The sequence below is a fragment of the Cornus florida genome, unplaced genomic scaffold, assembly GCF_030987335.1.
Source record: "Cornus florida cultivar Cherokee Brave unplaced genomic scaffold, ASM3098733v1 CherokeeBrave_3.0.0_Hap2_Chr07, whole genome shotgun sequence".
Classification (NCBI taxonomy): Eukaryota; Viridiplantae; Streptophyta; class Magnoliopsida; order Cornales; family Cornaceae; genus Cornus; species Cornus florida.
In genome coordinates, this window is record NW_026775577.1 from 204,889 (window position 1) to 226,566 (window position 21,678).

The window sequence follows — 21,678 nt, forward strand, 5'->3', positions numbered from 1 at the left end:
TTGACTCTTCGATATCATGATTGCCTATTTTAAGAGAGAAAACAAAGCAGTAAAATGGCGTCAAATAGGTTGAGCTACTTCAAAAGGAAACAAATTGCAAGTGTATTTTATTTTGTTAAATGAGGTGGCATATTTAAGCCTTGAGTTGACTAATTTAGGAATTTTAAATTTAAAGTCAAAAGGTATTTCTTTGTGGATGCATGTTATGACTACTCCCATTCACTGACAAGATCGATCTAGGTAGTCTGCGGGAGTGAATCCTCTTAAATGAATTGTCCTACTGTCTCTGTATAATTACTTGACGTAGTTATTTCTGCTCCTATTCATTGACAAGATCGATCGATCTAAGTAATCTGTGGGAGATCGATCCATCTATGTCTCCTGTATAATTACTTGACGTATATTTTTCCATGTTGTTATTTCGTCCCTCCAGCTGCGTCGTTTTAGGCATGAGAGTAATGAACTTAACCATGGTTAAACTCAACTGTATAATACAAATACCCAAGTTAAAGTATATATGCATCATAATTGTACGATCTACAACAAGTCTCCTTTGAAATTCAAAATGTAGAATCTCAAAATCTCCCTCATTCTGAAATCATCTATAATTTAAAATTAGGGTAAAAGGCAATAAACCCCCTTGAATAATTAGAGTATTTCACAAAACCCCCCTATATTAACAATTGCCCCCTCAACTATTAAAAATGTGCAATTTAAGGACAGTAGTCTAACAGCAGTTGACTAGAAAAATTAATTGACCATTTTGCCCTTACAATAGACTGGTATGTCATTTTGTTGTTTTTTAACCTTCATCTGCTAATCCCTCTTGCCAACATTGACAGCACATCAAGTTTTATCACATATTACTGTTATGTGTGCTTTTTGCTAAAATTCGCGCCAAACAATCCCCGTCTCTTTGATCATTGAAACCCTAAATTTGTTGCTCTGACCAGTGACCATTGAAACCCTAAATTTGCCAAAATCAAATAGTCATAAGCAACCAAATGCACAACAAGAAAAGCAATTAAAAAAAAAAAAAACCAGTAACAGGGCAAATTTACACCGAAAGCCAGCAACTAAAAATATCCCAAACATCATAGTGTTATCTCTCCTTCGATACAATCTTTGGCTATGAATCGCAATCATCAGCAACCCAATCACAAAACCCCAAACTCTAGCCGCAATATCCAATTACAAAAGTTGCCAACCCAATCACAAAACCCAAGAATATGTTGTCAATCATCAAGTAATCCCAATCGCAAAATCTAAAAAATATGTTGTCGTCGATCAACAAGCAAACCAATCGCAAAACCCCAAGAGTGATCACCAGGCAAACCCAATCGCGACCGTAAAATTCTCAACCCATCATCGCCAAACCCATATAAGAGAACTTTCACTGAAACCACTGCCGTTGCAACAGGCACGTTGGTGGGTCTCGCCGTCGAAACACCATCGCCATCACGATCGCCGATTATCAGGCTTTATTGTCGTTAGTTCAGACTTTCAACCTTGTCGCCACCATGTTGATTCTTGCTGTCACCATCAGAATCTATTGCTATTATATTCCTCGGCTGATCTTCGCCGTCATCGGATCTGCTGGTAGGATCTGCTTGAGAACGAGAGAGAGAGAGTCTGGTAGAGAGAAGGAGTTTCTTTGACGAAGGTGACTAGATTTGGGAGTTGGAGTGGGTTTTAAATCGGGTCAAAAGACAACCCGATTTAAATGGGTAATAAGGTTATTCTTGCCATTTAAAATTTATGCTTAGCTTATGTGATGTCACACACCACTTTAACGTTGAAAATTCACCGGAATTTGAACGGAATTGGGATATTTGCAAAAAAAAGGGATAGTTTAGGGGGTTAATTGTAAAAATAAAAGTTTAAGGGGGTTTCTTGCTAAAGAGAGCATAGTTTGAGGGGGGGTTTATTGCCCTTTACCCTTAAAATTATCAGACAGACTTTAACTTGTCCCTCACATACGATTTGGGTTTTGAGGAGAACCAAAGATTTGATTTAGTTTTTTGATATTCAACACTCTTTTTCTCACACGCGATTTGGGTTTTGTACACAGAAGGAATAGGAGAACCAAGATTTAATTTAGGATTTTATCTTCTACTATTGTACTCTCGCACACGATTCTACGAAGAAAGAAGCAAAGGTTGATGTCGAATTGACTATTGAGGAGAGGAATTTGCTCTGTTGGGTACAAGAATGTGATTGGAGCTCGGAGGACTCCGAGGCGAATTTTTTCTTCCATAGAGTAAAAGGAGGATGCAGGAGGTAACGAATTGAAGGAGTACAGATAAAAGGTTGAATCGGAGTTATCCAACATTTGTAGTGAAATTATGACTGTTATAGACGAGCATTGCTTCTACTGGTGAATCGACGGTGTTCTTCTACAAGATGTGAGTGATTTTGATTAAATGCGTTTTAAACAAACAAACAAAAAAAGTTGCATGTAGTTTAGGGTTTTGATTTGGGGTTAGTTGCATGCAGGAAGGAGATTATTATTATTGGTATTGGCTGAATTTAAGTCTGTGAGGAGATGAAAGAGGCAGCTGATCATTCACTCAAAGCATATAAGGTGTGTGGCTTTTCTGCTACTTTTTTGGTGTTAGTTGAAAATTTTGGTAAAGAGAGTTATTAATATAGCAATAGACAAGCATGTAGTTTATGCTCGTAACTTATCAAACTTATATGAATCTTTAGCATTTTTTTTTTGGTGTCAAATGTTAATTGCTTATTGTGTTTATTTATTACTATTTTGTGAGTTATGTTTCATCAATTTTACTGAAGTGTAGCTATTTATTGTAAAAATATAATCTTGTTACAATTAGAGTTTCTTGATCCTTCATTTGACCTCCTTGTGGGTGGAAGTCTATACTTACTTTATGCACACACAGGTAAGGACATACACCCAACACAGGCCTATTATACTCATTGTGGTAGGCTTCACGATTCAACTTCAAGATCATCACAGGAGGTCGCTAAACAAAGTTTTTTTGAGGTCATTGATGTTATAAATGTTTCAATTCAAGATTTGCTTAAATAGGCCTTGGATTTGGATGTTATATTGGGTTTTCCTTTTGTACTGGAAATAGTTGTCTCATTTCTGAAGGTATGCCCTGTGAACCTATAATTAATTCTTCCTTTTAAACAACACAAATTAAGAAAAAAAAAAAAAGGAATAAAGAGGAAACAGGGGCTAAACAAGGAAGAAATAGGAATATGAGTGGAGGAACCAAAAACATGGAACACAAGTGTCAAAGGAGTTTGGAAGTTGCCAATTTGTAGTGACAAATTCTACAGGGGATCGGACAATGGGTGCATCTAGTGGGAAAAAGTCTGCTGTAGCGGAAGTACACTATTAATAGATTGGATAACATCTGGAGGACAACATTGATCATTTAAAACTCTTTTGTTTCTCTCTCCAAATATCATATACACAACTACCAAGAGCTACTTTTGAAACTAAAACCTATTGGACTTGGATTTAGCTTTTCAATTTGATGATGCCCGTAAACAACATTTTGCTTTACTCCCTATTTTGAGTATAATTCATCTTTTGAATATCGTGAAGTCCGGCATCAAAGAGTTTCAAAGACCTCAAATTTACCCCAAACGTGAAGTCCTACATCAAGGAGTTTCAAAGACTTCAAATTTACCCCAAATGTGAAATTTCATAGTTGCTTGACACTGAGTTATTTTCACTATTCAATTGTGAAATTGATCCCATATTAGGTTTTTTTTGGTATACTTGATTTTAAACTCAACCGTAAACATTGGGAGCTCATAATTTCCCTGTTGGGCATTAAATGAGAAACTATATGCGTGTGTATATCTATATTATTATTAAAAATACAAGGGGTGTCAAGAATTTTAAATCATCATTAAAAATAAATAAATAATAAAATAAATTACCATTTAAAATTTATCAATTAAAATAAATCCTATTATACTCTTATGTTACGTTTGGTATGCATGAATGTAATGGAATGCCTGTTCCAACCACTCCTTTGTTTAATATGCAATTTAAAGTGGGAATGATCATTCTATTTGAATGAAAATCTATTTCACAACTAAACCTATGGAATGACCATTTCATTCTCAAGTAATTTTTTGAGTTAATTACAACGACACCCCCTGAGATTTGTCATATTGACAGTCATATAGAACTTAACCCTTTTTTGGACAAAGACACCCTCTAAAGTTGTAAACTTGAATAATGACACCCCAAACATGATGAAAGTACATGTTTACCCTTTGATCACATAAAATGACCAAATTACTCTCATCCAAAAAATCTTTTCTTCTTCCAAATTTTCAATCTCCCATTCATTCCGGCCAATACACAACCACTACTCACCACCACCGTAACCTCCATAACCACCATCTTCTTCCCCGTTTCACCACCATCACACAAACCCAACACCTCAAAATTACACATATATATTTATGGCCGAGCCATCCAAACCCATATAAATCACACAAACCCAACACACATAGATCACACCATCCAAAAAAAAAAAAAAACACAGATCGCCTCAAAAGGGGATCTCGCGGCGAGCAAGAAGAAGCCCTCACCAGCCACCGCAAGTCCTCCACGACTGAGCCATCCACAGTCAATCCAATTCCTAACTCGCCTCACCCACTTCCGCCTCTCAGCCACTACTCTCTGCAACGACAACAGCACCGGCGTCTGCCACCTCACCCTCGACCGATACCCAACACACCAACCCTGCTCACAGATCCAAGATCTTCCTCAACCTTTTCTGATCTTTGCCGTCCATCGCTGCCGCCGCCGATCTCACTCCTTACCGCCGTTGATATCCTCAACCTTCTCCGATCTCTGTCGTCCATCGCTGCTGCCGCCGATCTCACTCCTTGCCGTCGTTGATATCCTCAACCTTCTCCGATCTCTGCCGTCCACCGTTGCCGCCGCCGTTGATATAATGCCAAACAATAAATCTCTTTCTCCCTTAATCTTTTATTCCCTCCACCTTTATTCTCTAACATTTTATATATATATATATATATATATATATATATATATATATATATATATGTGTGTGTGTGTGTATAAAAGGGGGAGTCAAGAGTCAAGACAAAGCATAGGAGACCTTTCGCTATCCAATCAAATTATCACACTTGGTGGGTCTCTCCTTCCCACTCACTGTTGTTTCTCTTTGCAGAAAGGGCCTGCAATTTGGTTTTAATATGGATTGGGCGTTTGAGGGTGTGGAAGAAAACAAGGGCGATTAAGCAGTTTATGTGTGTGTGTGTGTGTGTGTGTGTGATAGATAAGATGAGAGGAGAGGATAATTTGGTCATTTCAGGTGAGATTAAAATATTCTTAGGGCACATTAGACATTTCACATAACTTAAGGCTGTGTTTGGCTCTGCTTTTTTTAAATTGGGTGTCTTTGTTCAAGTTTGTAACTTTAGAGGGGTATCTTTGTTCAAAAAAGGGCTAAGTTGTATACGGCTGTCAATATGGCAAACCTCAAGGGGCATAGTTGTTAAAGGCTCAAGGCGCACAAAAGCGCAAATGCCTCCTGGAGCTTGAGGCGCAAGGCGCAAGGCGAGGCGCGCGCCCGACTGAAGCAAGGCGCACGTTGGAAAAAAAAAGAAAAACAAAACCCACCCAATAAAGTATTAAAGATGCAATAGTATATATAAAGATGTAAAAGTTAACTAAATGAATTACTTAAGTTAAATATTCAACATAAAGATGCCAAAACCAAGTAAATCAAGTACTTGAGTTCAACAGGGAATAATCAAACATATTAATATAAAGATACAAAAGTCAACTAAGGAGAAATATAAGATAAAACTAAAACAAACATAAACATCATTTCTTCCTAAGAAGACAACACCAACGAATCTAAATATCATCCTCGTCATCAATAGCATAACATCATTTTGATCGTCACTAAATGATTCATAATTCTCAGGATCCTCTTCTATCTCATCTGAATCATCCTCATCCTCATCCACAAGTTAAACTGAAGAACTTCCTGCTCCCTTTGTTGGTAACCGTGAACTAGAACTAGATTTTGATCTAGTAGACCGTTGCGGCCTGCTAACCTCTCAAATACCAGCAAAATTAGCAACATCACCCCATGTCAAGGAATCATCTTCATAGACTAGATCATGTTCTGCATCAGATTCATCCATCCTCCCTATCAACCACTCGTTGCTCTCATCAATGTCATCGAGTAAAATGGGATCAAAAGTGTCACGCATATTATATCGACGCCTCAATGCTCTATTATATTTGATGAACACTAAATCATTCAAAGTTGTTTAAGCGAGCCTATTTCTTTTCTTGTTATGAAGCTGTAATAAATTCAACTTTAACTAGTAAGTTTAAAAAATTAAAATTTTAATTTTCAACAATTAAATTACAAACCTATTTAGTTAGTAGATAGTATATACTTACATGCTCAAACATGCTCCAATTTCGTTCACAACCAGAAGAACTGCAAGTAAGGCTTAAAACCTTTATAGCAAACTTTTGGAGAAGTTTTGTTGACTTGCCATAAGCTTCCCACCAATTAGCTATTAAAAAAAATTAATAATGATGTTTAGCAACTTTAGCTTCATCTTTCTATCGACTCTATTGTCAAAATAATTTTAACACTTAGTTATGTTAACTTAATATACTTTACCACTTTACCTGGTGCTCGTGTACTTTTCTGTCTAATAGCAAAGAGATTACCAAAGAAGCCCTCAGCCTTATAATATAAAGACAACTCCTCAGTAATTTTGTCTTGGTCTTTGGCATCCGGGACTAACTTTGCAATGCATGCATACAAACCCTTTGCAATCTCTTCATCTTCTTCAATTTTCGGATTTGAATAAAAGTATTCTGGGTTCAAATAATAACCTGCTGCATGCAAAGGGCGATGAAGTTGAACATTCCACCTCTTATCAATTATTTCAAAAATATCTGAGTATTTATCTTCTACTCCCCCAAATGATTTTGCAATGGCTTCTTTAGCCCTATCCATAGCCGCATAAATGTATCCCATGGGAGGCTTTTTCTCGCCATCAACTAATCTCAAAACCAGAATAAGAGGACCAGAAACCTTAAGGCTAAAGACAATGTTGTTCCAAAAAGAAGGCATCAAAACATAAGAAGCAACTCTTTTACCGGCTTCCTCTTTTGCCCATTTACTACGATTCCATTCTTCTGAAGTAAACATCTTTCTCAAGTTATTCTTTTGCTTGTGAATACTTGATAATGTGATGAAACATGTAGCAAATCGAGTCTTAGCGGGCCTAAGCAACTCCTTTTTATGAGTAAAGTTCCTCATAATATTCAACAACTTTGGACACATATAAATATAACTATTCAACTCCACTGCCCTCTGCATTGTTCTAGAGATGGACGGTATTTTCCTAATGTCTTCCAACATCAAGTCTAAGTAATGAGCAGCACATGGTGTCCAATACAAATGCGGGTGTTCTTTCTCTAACATCCTCCCTATTTGAAACCAAACGGGAAAAAGGAAAAAAAGAAAAAATGATATAAAGAGAATGAGTAAATCAAGAAATATTTAAATTATATATTTGTAAAGAATGTAACATTGAACATTCTTATCGGCATACTTATTGCTTGATTTACTATCTGTGACGACTTGGACGACATTTGCTACTCCAATGCGGTTCACAAATTTATTAAGTAAGTCAAACATCTTTGCACCATCCTTTGAAAAAGAAGAAGTATCTATCGATTCAATAAACAGGGTTCCCCTTGGACTATTTACTAGGAAATTAAGCAATGTTCTCCCCCTCTTGTCTGTCCACCCATCTGCCATTAATGAGCATCCAAATTTTGACCACTCCTCTCTATGGTCATTCATCAAAGCATTGGTATTATCCAATTCCTTCATAAGCAAAGGAACTCTCACCTCATGACAACTAGGTGGTTTCATGCCAGGACCATATTATCCAATTGCTTCAACAACCTCGGCAAAGCTATCATACTTAACAGCATTGAATGCAATTCCTGCATCATATATCCACCTTGCAAAAGCAACACATGCTCTTCCTCTCAACTCTTTCTTGCATGCATCATTAATGGTTGTCTGTTTTCCCCCCTCCTTTCTTTTTTGTACCACAATTTCCGGTCTGGGAATGAAATATAAATCAATCGGATCCTTTTGCTTTTGCATCTTTAAGGAATTGACACTAGCACTGCCACTACTTGCACTAGCTACCCTTTTCCCCCGATTGTTAACTTCCATAACGTCATCCTTATCCTCTCTATCAATGAAATTAATTTCATCACTAGGCAATAAATTCATTTGCTCTTTTTCTTCCTTTTTCTTACTCATGTACTCTTTGATTTCTTCTCTAACACTAGATGGGCATCTTGTGCATGCACTCACATTTCTATACCCTCCAGCTAAGTGTTGCTTAGCCCGATAAATACCTCCTTTTGTAACTTTTGCACAAAAGTTACAAGTGACGGCATTTGTATCTTTCGAATTCTCCAAATGTGAGTAATTCCATGTCGGATCATTTCTTGAACCATCACTAGGCATCTTTTAAAGTACAAACTACAATCAAATTCAAGATGACAAAATAATAGCATCATGTAATTAGTGTCTGCAACAATAAAGAGCTTTGACAAAATGCAAAAAGCATAATATTATTTCATGCAAAAATAAAAAAAAGCAGTGTTAATGCAAAGAGCAGAATATTATTTATATATTATTTCGATCTCAACTTATATATATATAGTTATCATTTTTCATGAATTATGTCCAAACCAAGGTTATATATATATATTTATCATTTTTCATGAAAGATATGTTGAGATCAAAGCTTGGTTTCGAATATTATTTTGCAGACCAGAGTCCAGACAATCAACTGCAAACCGGCAAGGAATCTACAAGACTACAACAATGATATGCTATTGAAAAAAATGGAATTTTGGTTTGGTTTCTTTGATCACAAAAAATTACCTAGTTATATTTAATATATAATTTTTTTTTTTTTTTTTGAAAATTTTATTTACCCAAAAAATACTTATATTTATATATTTTTTCCTAAATGTATATATATAGTAATCAAATTTACAAAATAGTTATCCTCAATGGTTCAATGTCTTGAATATCCTTTTATGAAATCATAAGTTCCAATTATTATTTAGAAAATGAAAATAATAATAATAATAATGGAATTTCATCTTCCAGTTCCAATAAGATATGTTATTGAAAAAAAAAATTTACAAGACAATGATCTACAAGACTACAACAATGATCTGCTATTGAAATAAAAAAATAAATAATAAATAAATAAAAGAAGAGCTCAGACGAGAGAGAAAAAAAAAAAAAAAAAAAAAAAGCAAGAAGATCCGACTCAGCCGAGACTCGAGAGAAGAAAAGAAGAAGAAGAATAAATAAAAAAATAAAAAAATAAAAAATAAAAAATAAGAGGAAAAAAAAATTTAAAAAAAAATTAAAAGAAAAGCAAGACGCCAAGACTTAAGAGCCTGCCGGGAGAAGAAAAGAAGAAGAAGAAGAAAAAAAGAAGAAAAAAAAAAAAAAAAAAATCTGAGAGAGGAGTCGGACGACAGTCTCTGGAAGAAAAAAAGAAAAAACAAAAGAAGACTGAGAGATGATGATCCGAGAAGAAGAAGAGAGGAAAGAAGAAGAAGAGAAGAAGAATAGAGGGAAGGAGAACTTACCGGCTTCGCAGATCCGGATTCCGGCAGATCCAAGACTCCAAGCTGCAAGCTTCGCAGATCCGGGCTCGTACTTCCCTGTTCTTGCTTTGGTCCTTTTTTCTTTTCTTTTTCTTTTGACTTTTGTAGTCTTGTATAGCCGTTTGCATAGGTTTTGTAATTAAAAAATAAAAACTAAACAAATACTAAACAAATAAACTAAACAAATAATAAACAATCAAAATAATAGCAAAAAAAAGTACAAAATATATATATATATTCACTCAGGCGCGCCTTTCGCCTTGAGCCTGTTCCTTAGAGGCGCATGCCTATTACAAGGCAGTCGCCTTGAGTCAATGAAGGCGCCAAGGTTGTGCCTGGAGGCGCCTTGCGCCTCAGGCGCGCGCCTTTGGCGCCTTTAACAACTATGTCAGGGGGTGTCGTTGTAATTAACCTTAATTTTTTTTATATAAAAAAATTAATTTCTCAAAAAACCCGCATATTCCAAGTCCAAAAACCACCACTACCTTCCACCACAACCACCTCCACATTTCACCACCACCTTCCACCACCACTGACTTTCACCACCTTCCACCACCGCTTTCATTTTTCACCACCGACATTGCATTCCTTTGTCGCAACCACCACCATAACCACCGCCTTCCACCACCACTAGCACTATCGCCTTTCACCACCGACACCGCATTCCTTTGTCGTAACCACCACCACAGCCACCGTCAATGCTTTTCACCACAACCATTGCCTTCCACCACCGCCACTGCCTTTTACCACAGCCACCACCTTCTACCACCACCTTTCACCACCGCTACAGCCTTCTACCGCCACCACCTTTCATTACCACCACAGCCACTGCCTTCTACCGCCACCACCACTTTCCGCCAATGCCTTCCACCACCACCACCGCTGCCACTGACACTACTGCATTCTACCACCACCATTACCGCCTTCCACCACCATCACCAGCTTCTATCACCGCCAACTCCACTATCTTCCACCACCACCACACTACTGCCATCACCTTCTACTAACATCACTGTCGCCACCTTTACTGCCTTCCACCACCACCACCAGCTTCCACCACCGCTAACTCCACTACCTTCTACCACCACCACAGTCACCTCCATTAACTTCCACCACTGCCACCTACACCACTATCTCCTTCCACCACAACCACCACACTACTGCTTCCATTTTCCACCAATATCACTGCCGCCTTCTATCAACACCACCGCTACAACCGCCTTCCAACACCACCACCTACACCACTATCGCTTTCCACCTCCACCACCATCATCACCACAGCCACTGCCACCATCTATTTTTAAACAATTATTGAAGAATGTTATTTTGTTCATTTAATTTATTTATTACTAACAGGGATATTTTGGATAACTCAATTTGAAATTTATTCCATTCTAAATTTTAAATTAGTCTAACCAAACATTAGAATGGTTATTATCATTCCATTCTTACACATTTCATATTTATAACCAGACAATAGAATGAGAATGGCCATTCCATTCCATTTCCACTTGCATTCCTGCACACCAAACGCAACATTAGAAGTTACCAATTAAATTAAATCATATTATACTTGAAATTCTTCAAGACTGAAATAACTAAAACAAATTACCAATTTAAATAAAATAGGTAATTGTTTAATAAAATAATTTACCAAACGCCCCTTTTCTCTTTGTAATGGGTGTTAAGAAATTTTGTACTAGGGTTGTCAAGAATTTCAAATCATCACTAAAAATAAATAAATAATAAAATAAATTACCAATTAAAATAAATCCTATTATACTCTTAAAAGTTACCAATTAAAATAAATCATATTATACTCGGAATTCTTCAACACTAAAACAACTAAAACAAGTTATCAATAAAAATAAAATAGGTAATCCTATTTTTTATTGTGTATTTTATGTTTGGTTGGTGACAACAATGGTTGATCTTGTAAATTTAGTTTGTATGGTGATTTATTTTTTATTATTTCAAAAATATCATATGAAAGTATTATATTTATTTTTTTAGTTTGTATTTTAACTCTATTATATCTGCTCCTTTTCTCTTTATAATTGGTGTTTAGATTTTTCTTCAAGAAGAAGTTCATTAGGATTATGTTTTTATTCTTTAGTTTTTATTTTTATTTTCTCATGAAGCACCATGAAAGTAATAGCTAATTTTTTACATATAGAAGATACATTATTTCTACTGATTATTGTTTATTTTAGTTTTGGATCACAATTATTTTATTATTAATTATACTTGATTATTGTTTTAAAAATTTATTAATAAAAGAAATAATCAAACTTAACTCTTATAAATAAATGACTTTATAAATATTAAATATCAACTATTTAAAACAAGTTGCTAATTAGTTATTTATAAAATAAATTTTTTTGTTTATAAATTAACTTTTAAGTTTTTACCACTTGCACGTATTTTTTACTAGTGTGTATAGAGAGAGAGAGAGAGGTTGACATGGATACATTCTCATTCCAAATTTTTTTATTTAATTTTTGAGTAAATGAAGTAATTATTTTGGATTATAAAAATTCACGCTTTTTCATGCCGTGACCCGACAAAGAAGAGCTCGGAATAGAATTTCAAGGGTGACGGATGAAGTGGGAGTTTGGCAAGAGGAGGATGTTAAAATTCAATCTATTTTTCTGCGCTATTTCCAGCAATTATTCTAAACTCAGCATCCTCAACAAGTTGACCAATTTCTGCATCATGTTCCGTGTCAAATCTCACCAGATATGAATCAATCTTTATTGTTGCCACTAACAGAATTGGAAATAAAGGAAGCCATTTTTGGAATGGAACCGTTGAAAGCTCCTGGACCGGATGGTATAACTCCTCTATTTTATCAGAAATATTGGGAGGTGATTAAGGATGATGTTGTTGCTGCGGTAAGCAGTTTCTTCCAGACCGGGTATATGTTTTCCTACTTAAATCATACTAATATTATTCTTATTCCTAAAACTGACTCACCTACTTTAGTTACTTATTATAGCCCTATTTCTTTATGTAATGTCGCTTATCGAATTATTGCTAAAGTTATGTCTAATCGTTTGAAATGTGTGGTTGATCATGTTATTAGTGAGTATCAATCTGCGTTTGTTGTGGGAAGGCATATTACTGACAATATTCTTATTTCACATGAGATTTTCCATTATTTGAAAAACAAAAGGAAGGGCAAGTAGGCTTTTTTGGCACTTAAGCTTGATATGAGTAAAGCATATGATCGTATCAAATGTGAATTCTTATTCAGTATGATTCGTAAATTGGGAATGAATGACCATTGGGTTAAAATGTTATCTTCATGTCTCTCAACGGTCTCATATTCTTTAGTTATTAATGGCACTTCAGTGGGGGTTTTCCAGCCATCGCGTGGGTTGCGCCAGGGTGATCCTTTATTGTCGTACCTCTTCATTCTATGTGCAGAGGTGCTGTCTTTAGTTATTCAATGTGCTCAGCAGGCGAAGCTTATCTCCGGGGTGAGAATCTGTCGAGGTGCTCCATCTATTTCTCACTTATTTTTTGTGGATGATTCTGTTGTTTTTTGTCAGGCATCTGCGTCGAAGATTAAATCTTTAACGCGTATTATTTCAGCTTATGAGCTGGCTTCGGGGCAAGGTGAACTTTGAAAAATCCGTTATTTTTATCTCTAAGAATAGGCCTTTGCAGTTATGGCACGACTTGAGTCAGACATTGGGTCTATCTGAGCAAGGGTTTCAGTCGAAGTATCTTGGGCTGCCTACGATAATTGGTCGATCTAAATATGATGTGTTTAAGTTTTTGCTTCAACGAATGAATAATCGCTTGGCCTCTTGGAAACAAATTACACTCTCTGATGGTGGCAAGGAAGTCTTGATAAAAACGGTCTTGAATGCTCTTACAACCTATATTATGTCTATTTTTCGCCTTCCTCGTAATTTATGTATGGAATTATTGCAATAGGTGCGCTCTTTTTGGTAGCAAAAATTTGGTAAAGATAAAGTAATACATTGGACACCTTGGGATTTATTATGTAAAAGTTAGCAGGAGGGTGGATTGGGATTTCGAGACCTGGAAGCTTTTAATTTGGCGTTGTTGACAAAACACACTTGGAAGTTCCAAGTTTCTAAGCGTGGAGTGGCATATCAATTATTCAAAGCGCGATATATTCCATGATGTTCCTTTATGGATGCGGGTCTTGGATCGAATCCATCCTGGGCTTGGCGTAGTATTTGGTCAACGTAAGAGTTGCTGAGGCATGGTTTACAATAGGTGGTAGGTAATAGGATATCTATTCATATTTGGAATGATAAATGGGTGTTAGGTATTTCCAAGCCTTTTGGGGCGAGGACGGGTGGGTCGCCTTTTACGTGGGTTGCTGAGTTTATTGACGAGGATAATAATCAATGGCGTATGGAGGTGTTGCGAAATTTTTTTGTATTGTTGAGATTAATCGTATACTTTAGATCTCTTTACGTAATGGGCCAGTAGAGGATGTTCAAATATGGAATGGTGATGTTGTTGGGATTTATATGCCCTGGCATAGCAAATTCCTATTTGGATTATAATGACATATGTTCCTGACATATCTGAAATATTTATACTTTATACAATTGGTGAATTCAATGTATTATATTTCGATTTATTATGAAATTGATAGTGTCCACTTGATTACAAGATATATTTATATATGTATGTGATGACGATCAATACATGAATATAAATAGTAATCATAAATTATTCATAGTCGGTAATTATGGATGGACTCATAATTAATTAAGACTTGAACTGGATCCGCGTTAGGTTGAGATATATTGTGAGAGCCGTCGTATGCAATTGGTCCCTATCACTGTCATGGCATTTGACTCTTAAGTATGAGAGAAGTATAGACTCTTTTATTAATTAATAATTACTTTGATTTGTTCGGCGGATACTTCGGGATCCTTAGACCGACACTTTAGGTAGTTATGTAATTACTAGTTAAATGGTTATATTCTCAATATTTGCATCAATGCTACTTATATTTATTTTGTATTGATTATGGTTGATCACAAATTAAATTCGAAGGCCTTCGTGTGTTTTTAGATAAAATGATTTATTTATTTAAATTATTATTTTTGTCAAACAAATATTTTATTATGATCGAGCCAAAAATAATCAAAGGTACCAAAATAAATATATTAATTAAGTAGTCGGATTGATGACTTTTTTTATCTGATAACTAATCATGCATAGAGGGGTCAAAGTGCAACATTGACTTAAAGGTTATTTATTATTTAATTGGAATTCAATTAATTTCTTTTAGTGGAATTTCTTTTAGTGGAGTAGAAATTAATTTATAAATTAATTGAATTGGATTCATGGATCGGGTCAATTATTAATTCATTGTAATAAATAAAATAATAAGCCCAAAGGATTCCCACTCATAGCCCAACTTGATATTAGAATCCTATTAGATTTGAGACATGTGAATTAGAGATTGAGAAAGATTTATTGTTTTTTTTTTTTTTTTTCTTATCTTTATATTGCCTATATATACATGGTTCATGTATATTTTAGGTGGAGACTTTTAGAAGAAAAGAAAAAGGAATATTTTTTTCTCTCTCTCTAGATTTTAGGGTTTGCTTTCTCATTTAATGGAGGCTCCCACAAGCCTAATTTTCCAAGGTCATTCATGGAGGCTTATGGGTGATTCCTAAAGGCAAAACTATTACCAAGAAGATGGGGATCCAATGAGATGGTATCTAGCAAAGGGATCTACAATAAGTGAGAACATTCACTTTAGATGAGAGATTTAAGGTTTACTCAAACCTTGATGTAAGTTTTCAATTATATTAATTGAATGATACATCATATTTTATTTTTGCATAAAACTTATCTCTATGTGATGAATCAAGATCTATGTATGAAAATCCATCAGAAAGTTTTTAAAACTTGCACGTTTCCCAACAGTGGTATAAGAGTATGGTTTGATTCATTACTAGAGATCATGTTTTTTTAATGAAAATCATCATTCATGGATCCAAATTATATGTGCATATATATATTTATTGATGTATGTTGATGTATGATTTAATATGTTGATATATATTGATACATGATGATGTATGTATAATTGTGAATGAATGATGATGTACGATTGGGCCATGAATGAAGTTTATAGGTTAATTAAATGTAATTTTATTTTTGGATGAATGTAATTAAATCTTCGATTTAGCCGTTTGAAAGTTCAATGATGTAATTTAATTTTTCTATTGTATTTCAAATTGTAAATATTTTTTAAAGCTATGTAATATTCATCAAAGGATGCTATGAAGCTTCAAGAAGGTCCAAAAGGGTTAAATTAGGCTTCAAGAATTTTTTGAAATTTTTTCAGAATTTTTCTAGAATTTTTTGGGCTTAATTTAATTTTCTGAAATTTTTTAAATTATTTTCTGCAGTTTCGGCAGTTTTTCAGTGACCGGAGCGTCGCCGGAGGCAAGATCAGCGCCAGAATTGGGGAGGATGATCCAGTGCGACGCGGTGCACATGCACCTGCACCGGAAACCCTTGGATCATCATTAACCGAGGGAAAAGATCCGGTGAATCGTCGCTGGAAGGTGCTCCATGCACCACCAATGAACTGGCGCGTGAGGACCACGCGTTGGAGACAAGTTAGCGCCACATGGCGTGTGCCAACACGTGGGACGTGCTGGCAACTTCTGCACGCATGTGACATGCACAGCAACATCCCACCAGCGCGCGGGAACGCGTGGCACGAGTTGGAAACTTTCCGTAGCTCGTGCAAGTGCGTAAGAGGAGCGTAGGGGGGTCCAATTGTGCATGGGGTCGGGGTATAAGCCTCTGTAGGTGTTCACAAGCTTTTGATTGACCCTCGCACAATACTTAGAGCAATTTAATATTAAAAGCCAAATCCATTGGCCATTTAATTTGCTTTATCTGTCATTTATTTATGAATGTGATGTATGGAATAATTAATTGTTAATTATTATTGTTCATGCATTAGATCCATGATTTTTATCTAAATGACTTGATTTATATTAATTGAATTATGAAAATTAATTGGATTTGGTTACTAATTAATTAGAGGGCACTTATTGGGAAATGAAAAATTATTTTTGAATTTTTTTTTAAAAGTGTGCCTCAAATTAAATATTAGTGAATCATTTAAAAATTCAGTTATTTTATAAATTTAATTGGATTAAAATTAAGGCGTTTTGCATGCATTATATCATGGATATGAATAAATGAAAAACCCTAATTATGAATGATTAAAAATTAAGTAGGAGCTGGGATTTTTATACATTACCTTATGACCTTCATTTTAATAACCATTGTAATTAGATCTTCAAAAATAAGGCCCCACGAATTATTTGAAGAGTCTTAATATTACAAAAATGGTTGTCTCGTGAAAATAAAAATATTAAATGTTCATTGTAATTAGATCTTTAAAAATAAGGCCCTACGTATGATTTAAAGAGTCTAGATTTTAATGACAAGATATTTAATATTTTATTTTTTGTTGGAGCATTAATAATGTTATACACTCAATCTAAAATCAATAGTGTTAGCTCCCCAACGGAGTGGTCTATATTAGGTGATTTTAGAAAGGTTAAACATAATCGAAAATTATTTCATATATAGACAAGGCATTGTCTTAAGAGATATGGAAATGATGAGATTTGCTCGCCAATAGTAATAATGAATTTCGCCAACCGAATAAGTTATTGGCGTATTGGTTATCCGATTTTTCATGCAGTGGTTAAGGGACCCACATATTATTATTTTAATGGAAGTGCTCATCTAATAGTAAATGAATCTCAACAATTGTAATAATGAACTCCTCCATCAGAATAAATTATTGACATATTGATTGTGTGATTTATTATGCTATGAAGTTGAGGGACCCACATTAATTAAAAAGGATTGTTCATCAATAGTGATAATGAACTCTTATTCTATTGAGATTTATTATACTATTGGTTGACAAACTCATTTTAATTTTAAATATGCATGATAGTATTAATAATTCACCTTGAATATTGTATGAACGCATTTATATTCAAATTTATTATGTCTAATCCATTTTAATAGCTTGCTAATATATTCAACATAACTGGACCTTATTTATACGGACTGGAAAAGGAATTTAGATATTTTACTTACAATGTAAGGGTACAAAATGTATTTTCTACTCTTAAACCTAATCCTTTTACTTTAAGATACCCAAGAGAATATTAATACTTTTAATAAGTGAAATAAGGCAAATGATATGATCTGGTGCAATATTTTAGAGTTTATCTCGAATACGTTCCAAATGTAACATTTACATTATTTTATTTTCTTCAAGCATTATGTTAAATATCAATGAGATGTTTTGGCAAGATTTGATAGAGTGTATGCCTTAGTACTGTGTCAGACTTGAATACCATTAAAATAGCCTAAGGAATTCTAATAAAAGATCGTGTTTGTAAAATGATTGTTTATTATCTAAAAATTGAACTGGAGGTCAATAGAGCTGACTTGAGTGGTAAGTTTTAAGTTGACATGATTATTGCCTTATTACCAAACTCGTTCGACTCTTTTAGAGTAAACTAAATAAGGAATCAGTTTGAGTTTACACTCGCTGATATTTTTATAGAATTGTTAACAAATGAAGGGATAATAAAAAAAGTATGGGCGTTCCTATCAATCTAACCTAGTCTATACCATCTTCTTCTAGCCCAAGTGGAAGGGCAAAGGAAATAAGAAGGATGATAATAGGACTAGGCTAGCACAAAATATGGGTATCCAAAAGGTTAAAGGGAATAAGGCAGTGCATGTTGAGAGCAAAGGGAATTGTTTTTTTTGCTGCTAACTAAGACACTAAAAGACGAACTGTCTAAGCAATGACGTGGCATAGGAAAATGTTTATTTAATGATTGAGCCATGTTATGTGGTTGTATCTATTAATTCCTGATGGATAGATTCTAGAGCCACTAACATATTTGCAATTCGTTGCAAGGATTTCAGGAATCTAGAAGCCTCAATGATATGGATATATATTTGTCTTTTGACCTGATGCCAAGGTTGTAGCTAAGTCAGTGGGAGTATTACATCTGAAATTAGAGAGTATGAGGATATTAGTATTAGAGAACTTTCTTTATGCACAGATGTTAGACGTAATCTAATTCTTGTTTCACTTTTGGTTTATAAAAACTGTGTTGTTATTTTGTAAAACTGGTTTTATAAAATTGATTAGATGTGCAATTACTTTTGGTGCATTAAAAGATGGTCAATATACTATAATCACAAGCTTTTAATATTTGCAGGATGTAGAAACTTTGTTATTCCTGACTCATTGTATTTTTTAGTGTCTATTATTGGGTTATAATCAATCAAAATGAGATTCAAAGATTGGTCAAAGAAGGTTTATTACCTAGTGAGGCAGGGGAGCCTAAACTAACTTGGGAATCTTGTATTGAATGATAGATAACCTTAAGGGCTTAATAAGCCAAATGAAATAGACATAAAGAACAATTTGAGTCAGTACACACTGACACGTGTGGTCTTATGAACATCTAAGCAAGATTACTCACGTTTTGGATAAATTTACCTGATGCAACACAAGTCTTAAACTTTTAGTATATTCCGAGAGTGTCAAGACTAATGTGGAGCATAGATTAGGTAAACTTATCAAAACACTTCGATCTGATCGTGGATATGAGTATTTCTTGGGATAGTACAAAGACTATATGGTCAATGAGGGTGTTGTATACCAGTTTTTCCGTAATTGACGCTCAATGAATTGAAATGTCAAATAGGAATAACAGAATTCCGCTTAACATGGTTAGATCTATGATCGGTTATGCTACATTATCTCTTTTATTTTAGAGTTTAGCTTTAATGATATCGATGCACATTATGAACTACATTCCATCTTAGTCTATCTCTAGGATATCTTTTGAGCTGTGTTTTTGACTAAATCTTAGTTTGAATCACATGCACATATAGGGTAGTCTTGCACATGTGCACTTGATATGGATAAGTAAGTTGGAAGAAGATTATATACATGAAAGGCACTATGATGGATTATTTTATGATCTCAATGATAACAGTTGATTGTTTACACTCACTGTTTATCTATAGGAGGATTATATTATGAATCACATACCTAGTGGCATAATGTTAGAGAATATGGTTTAAGTACCAGTTGTACCACAAATGAACACACTTATTATAGAAATTAAGAATCATATATGAATTCCCTATTGATGTGTTGGCATCATCAAGTACACAGATTCCTGCATTGGTACATTGATATAGTGGGAGGATTATCATCCAATCCGACAGAATCATATTTTTAGGTGAGACCTTTATGGATATCCCTGTTAAACATAGGTTGGACCTAGTAAGCTACACGAAAGCATAAACCGATATAGATATAGATCGTTTTGGCAAGTTGCTATGAAATCAGAGTTGGAATATATGTATTCTAATAAAATTTGGAATCTTGTAGAACTTTCTAGTAGGGTGATCCCTATAGAAGGCAAGTTAATCTACAAAAAGATACTAGAAGATTTCTTAGTGAATGAACCATGTATGTACATGGTAATGTCATTATTTTTCTAATTCTATATATTGATGACTTCCTACTCATTTATAATGATGTGGAAGCTTAGTCATCAGTAAAGAGGTAGTTGTTCAATTACTTTGGAATGAAAGATTTTCAAGATGTAAGATATATTCCTAGAATCAAGCTTTTGCAAGATCGGGTTAAAAGGAAAATAGGCATATCTTAATAATCTTACATTGATAAAGTTTTGACTAGGTTTGGTATGCAAAACTCAAAGAATGAGTTCTTGCTTTATAGACATAGATTGCTCTCTCTAGTAAGTAGTTTTCCAAGACTAGTAAAGAAGATTGAGCAAATGAGTCTGGAACTATATGCTTTGGCATATGAGAGTCTCATATATGCCATGATCTATACCAAACATGACATCCGCTACATTATAGGGATAATTAATAGATATCAGTCCAATCCCGGACTTGATAACTAATCTATTGTAAAAAATATCATAAAGTACCTTAGGAGAACCAATGATCTCATACTCATTTGTGGATGTGATGATATAGTTCCAGTCAGGTATACTAGTTCTGATTTTAAATCAGTTGTAGATATTATAAGGTTCATGACTTGGTGTATGTTCACTCAAAGGAAGGGAAATCAGTTGGTAGATTGTTAAGCAGATTTCAACTGTTGACTCAAACCTGAAGGTGGAGTACATTGCAGCCTTAAAGGCAGCAAAGGAAGCCTTTTGGTTTGATCTCACTGATTTAGAGGTTGTGGAGCATACTTGTCTGCCTATCGAGCTATATTGCGACAATAGTACAGAAGTAGTCCAAACCTATGACCCAAGACTCCATAAAGGAACAAGGTACATTGAAAGGAAGTATCATGTCCTACATGATATTGTCCTGCAAGAAAATGTACTCATGGCTAGAACATTGCATTGGAACACAACTTTGTTAATCCATTAACAAAGGTGTCATCGATCAATAGTTTTAATCGTCACTTAGATAATATTGGAGTTAGATGCAATTAGAATTGGCTATGAGGGCAAGTGGGAGCTATTGGGATTTATATGCCCTGGTATAGTAAATTCATATTTGGATTATAATGACATATGTTCCTGACATATCTGAAATATTTATACTTTATACAATTAATGAATTCAATATATTATATTTCAATTCATTATGGAATTGATAGTGTCCACTTGATTACAAGATATATTTATATATGTATGTGATGGCGATCAATACATGAATATAAATAGTAATTATAAATTGTTCATAGTCGGTAATTATGAATGGACTCATAATTAATTAAAACTTGAACTGGATCCGCGTTAGGTTGAGATATATTGTAAGAGCCGTCGTATATAATTGTTCCTTATCACTATCATGGAATTTGACTCTTAAGTATGAGAGAAGTA

At 34.6% G+C, this 21,678-nt stretch overlaps 1 protein-coding gene across 2 annotated transcripts; it reads left to right on the plus strand.

Moving 5' to 3' along the window:
• Nucleotides 1–1,965: 1,965 nt before the first annotated feature.
• On the plus strand, nucleotides 1,966–16,663 carry LOC132315596 (uncharacterized). 2 transcript variants are annotated; one of them, XR_009483732.1, is made up of 3 exons: nucleotides 1,966–2,405; nucleotides 2,497–2,584; nucleotides 2,904–4,992. XR_009483732.1 is itself a non-coding variant. In XM_059813923.1 (3 exons), exons 2-3 carry the CDS (start codon nucleotides 2,546–2,548, stop codon nucleotides 16,504–16,506), a joined length of 405 nt encoding a protein of 134 aa, XP_059669906.1. In that variant the 5' UTR covers nucleotides 1,966–2,405; nucleotides 2,497–2,545; the 3' UTR covers nucleotides 16,507–16,663. The 2 variants fall into 2 exon arrangements, 1 of the variants encoding a protein (XP_059669906.1); XM_059813923.1 differs by lacking the exon at nucleotides 2,904–4,992 and adding an exon at nucleotides 16,141–16,663.
• The last annotated feature ends 5,015 nt before the right edge of the window (nucleotides 16,664–21,678 follow it).

Excerpts from the sequence above, each read along its gene's own strand:
- LOC132315596 (XM_059813923.1), top strand. The coding sequence starts at position 2,546 with ATGAAAGAGGCAGCTGATCATTCACTCAAAGCATATAAG. Across the intron at positions 2,585-16,140 it reads ATTCACTCAAAGCATATAAG|TTTCGGCAGTTTTTCAGTGA; the intron begins GTGTGTGGCTTT and ends TATTTTCTGCAG.